General features: G+C 42.0%; 1 protein-coding gene across 1 annotated transcript; it reads left to right on the top strand.

The window, feature by feature from the left end:
* Positions 1-427: 427 nt before the first annotated feature.
* neurod4 (neuronal differentiation 4) lies at positions 428-3,128 on the top strand. Its single transcript, XM_034209365.1, has 2 exons — positions 428-561; positions 1,289-3,128. Exon 2 carries the CDS (start codon positions 1,295-1,297, stop codon positions 2,354-2,356), a length of 1,062 nt encoding a protein of 353 aa, XP_034065256.1. The 5' UTR covers positions 428-561; positions 1,289-1,294; the 3' UTR covers positions 2,357-3,128.
* The last annotated feature ends 377 nt before the right edge of the window (positions 3,129-3,505 follow it).

The following is a 3,505-nucleotide window of genomic DNA, read 5'->3' as shown; positions in this document are numbered from 1 at the left end:
GATTTCTTTTGGCGTTTATGCATTTAGGGAAAATATTCCTTGGGTGATTGAAAACAAGTGCCGCGGATTTTAGTATGTTCTAATGTGCTCCAATAAAACATCGCCTATAGGCTATATCAATCTGTGCTGCCAACATCATTTATGATGGGAATGTTTAGGAGTGTGCTCCTAAATTTGCGCATTGGATGAAGTGACCCAAGACCTCCCAGAGTTTTAGGAGCGTTTGATTTACAAATAAACATTGTCTACACGTGCAATAGGCCGCGCCCGGTCTCTCTGTCCAGCATTATGTTTCTGGGTGGAACTTCTGGCCACGAGCCCGCCACGCGCGTTTGGATGAATTGATGGTGGGTGGGGCCCCTGAGGGAGGGGCTTACCCGGCTAAGTCAGCGATATCTGCCCGATCGTGCCATTTGGAGAAGCAAGTTCCAAGCGCATTCATGATTATCTGAGGAAGCAGAAGAGTTCAGGACACGAGCAACTCTGGACTAATTCCCAGTTTTATAGACCTGGTCTTACTCTTACTTTACACAGAGCGAGCAATTGCCGAAATCCACACAGGTGAGTTTACACGTTTGTTCATGATCAGCCCAGCTGTATAAAGTAACTGATCCAAATTACATTTTAAAAAGGAATCACATTTTAGACTACTAAATTCAGCAAAATGTCTGTTGATGTCAACAAATTAAAATATTTTATTTTCAGTGCTCTTGCAGTTACGTCCTGTGGCATTAGTCCGGACACAGTTGTGTGTCTAAAGTTCTGAATTCATATATTACAATAATCCGCCACATTTACATGCATTAGTGCACAACTGGGGCAGATATATTTTTTTCTCCAAACAATAGCAAATTCTTTGTCTGGACTTTTAAAAAAAATATTGTTTTAATTAATCGATTGTAACATTTGGGCTATATTAATTTATTCTGCAAGATTTATACATGTAATGAACAAAACAGCTCTAAAATCAGGGCAGCTTGTCCACATGTGTGTTCAGTTTTATGTTGCCTATTTAATCTTTGAGCTTTATGCTGAGTAAATCCTGTCGTGTCCTAGATTGATAGCGTCTCTGTAGCGACTCCAGTATAACAGCAGGGGATCATTTATTCTTAAAACAGCCATATATTTCCTCTATTGGAAAAACACCCAGTACTTCATTCTAAATAATCCCATGTTAGACTGAGCAACCCTTTCTTTAGAGTGAGCTGTCCACACTTCAGTGCTGAAATGAGAGCACTCATTCTGTACACTCATTCATGATATTGACTGAATTGTTTGTTTTTTTCAGATAAAAATGATGACCAAACCATTTGGAAAGAGCGGAGATGTGAGTGAGCTGGTGAGCTCCCTGGGCTGGCTGGAGGAAGATGAATGCAGCTCTCAGGATGGAGAGGAGAACCATGGCATGAGTGTAGGGGGCCAAATTCACTCCTGCACAGACATGGGCAGTGAGGATATGGAGGAAGATGAGGAGGATAACAATGATGATGATGATGATGATGATCAGGAGATTGGACCAAATGGAGAACATGCTCCCAAAAGGAGAGGCCCTAAGAAGAAGAAGATGACCAAAGCAAGACAGGAGAGGTTTCGTAACCGGCGAACTAAAGCCAATGCGAGAGAACGTTCCCGTATGCATGGGCTGAACGACGCCCTGGAAAGTCTGCGCAGAGTGATGCCTTGCTACTCCAAGACACAGAAGCTGTCAAAGATTGAAACCCTACGGCTGGCACACAACTATATCTGGGCCCTGTCGGAGTCGCTCGAGAACGGCCAGTCCCCTGACAGCCATGGCTTTGTGGAGATTCTGTGCAAAGGTCTCTCTCAGCCCACCAGTAACCTCGTGGCCGGCTGCATGCAGATGGGATCCAGTCCGATAAACAACAAGATGGACGATAAGTGTGGAGGCCCGGGGATGGGTGGTGTGGGGGGTCAGGCAAGCCATCCTCTCAGCTTCCCGTCTCCAGGCCTTCCCAGCCCCCCCTATGGCTCCCTGGAGGCATCCCACCTACTCCATATGAAGGGATTCAAGGGGCCTGTATACGACAACCCATCCCCTAACGAGTGCAGCAGCGGCACCCCACCATACGATGGGCCCCTTACTCCCCCCCTGAGCATCAGTGGCAACTATGCCCTGAAGCAGGAGCCCTCTCCACGTGAGCCCGAGAGAAACTACACCCCCCACTCAGGCCACAATTCCCACTACCTCTCGTCGCACCATTACCACACTGGCGGCATGCCAGGGGGGCCTCAGGGCCATCCACTCTTTCAATCTTCACGCTATGAGATGCCCCTCGATGTGGCCTTTGACTCCTTCAATCCCTCTCACCTTGTCGCCTCACAGATGGGCATCTGAAATATGAACATGAAAAGTTGAGAGGAGCAGTGTTTGACTCTTTGAAACTGGCCTGAATAGGAGCTCTGCTCTTGAATGAACTGCTGTACAAATGGCTGTGGTACTGACTGTATAGAGAAATGTGTTTGCATTATGTTGTCTAGTACCTCTGGGAGAGCACTGAATACTCAGAGAGACTTACCACCTCAACTCAATCTACCTGATACAAACACGCACCCATTACTTTGAAATATTTTATTTATTATTTTTTTGTTATGTTATTTAGATTATAATTATTTTTAAAGAATGTTCCCCCTCAGTTGTGACTAAAGATGAATGTACCAAATCAGATATCCACACTAAAGATACACACAGATGTTCCAAGTGTAGAGATTGGAGAAAACACATGAACAAACTAACTTTGATAGGAAATCTGAGTGTCTGCGTATTAAGATAAATTAAACAAAAGTTCATCCAGGGAAAGCCTAAATTGTGCACTGAGGCCTAAAACCAATGTCCCCTACGCCACAAAAAGCAATGCATTTATTTATATCTGTATTTAATATTTATTTTGATTACGTCTTTTTATATTTTTCACAGCAGTTTTTGTTTCGATGTCTTCTTGGTTTTGTTGTCAGTCACAAGCATCTGTACTGCATTTTATTTATTTATTTGAGGTCTTTCAGGTACTTTGAATTTGGTGTCACATTGTGTCATACTGTACTGTAAATATTTTTGCTGTTTCGCACTTAATTGAATAAATATTCTTATATTATATGCTATTTCCTAGTAACAATATTTGCCATGTGTTTTCTGTTACACTTTCATCCTATACTTGAGTTTCAGTTAAACAAAAAGTTAATGTCTCCCTGTATAAAGTATACCTACACTATATCCAGCATCAATACATACAATTTCAAAAACACATTCAAATAGATTCCTTTTTGCTTTTCAAATGTTGTATCACTTTCTAAGTGATAAGGTTTGTGAAATCCCTTTTTTGTAATTTAGAAAAAAATAAAATCCTAATTAAGTTAATTGGAATCCTTTTTAACGGGTAAATCATTGCCAGCTCTAATATAACACTTACTCTCTGAACACACTTTGTTTCAGATGTTAACTGAATTAATGCAATTTGGCCATTATGTTGTGCAGCTTTCTTATTTTAAC

Source organism: Gymnodraco acuticeps, unplaced genomic scaffold (assembly GCF_902827175.1).
Source record: "Gymnodraco acuticeps unplaced genomic scaffold, fGymAcu1.1, whole genome shotgun sequence".
Lineage (NCBI taxonomy): Eukaryota > Metazoa > Chordata > Actinopteri > Perciformes > Bathydraconidae > Gymnodraco > Gymnodraco acuticeps.
Note: the sequence above shows the minus strand (reverse complement) of the source record. Positions and strands in the feature narration are given on the sequence as shown.

What these genes read in the sequence shown, in the direction of transcription:
- neurod4 (XM_034209365.1), top strand. Translation starts at nt 1,295, where the DNA reads ATGATGACCAAACCATTTGGAAAGAGCGGAGATGTGAGTGAGCTGGTG.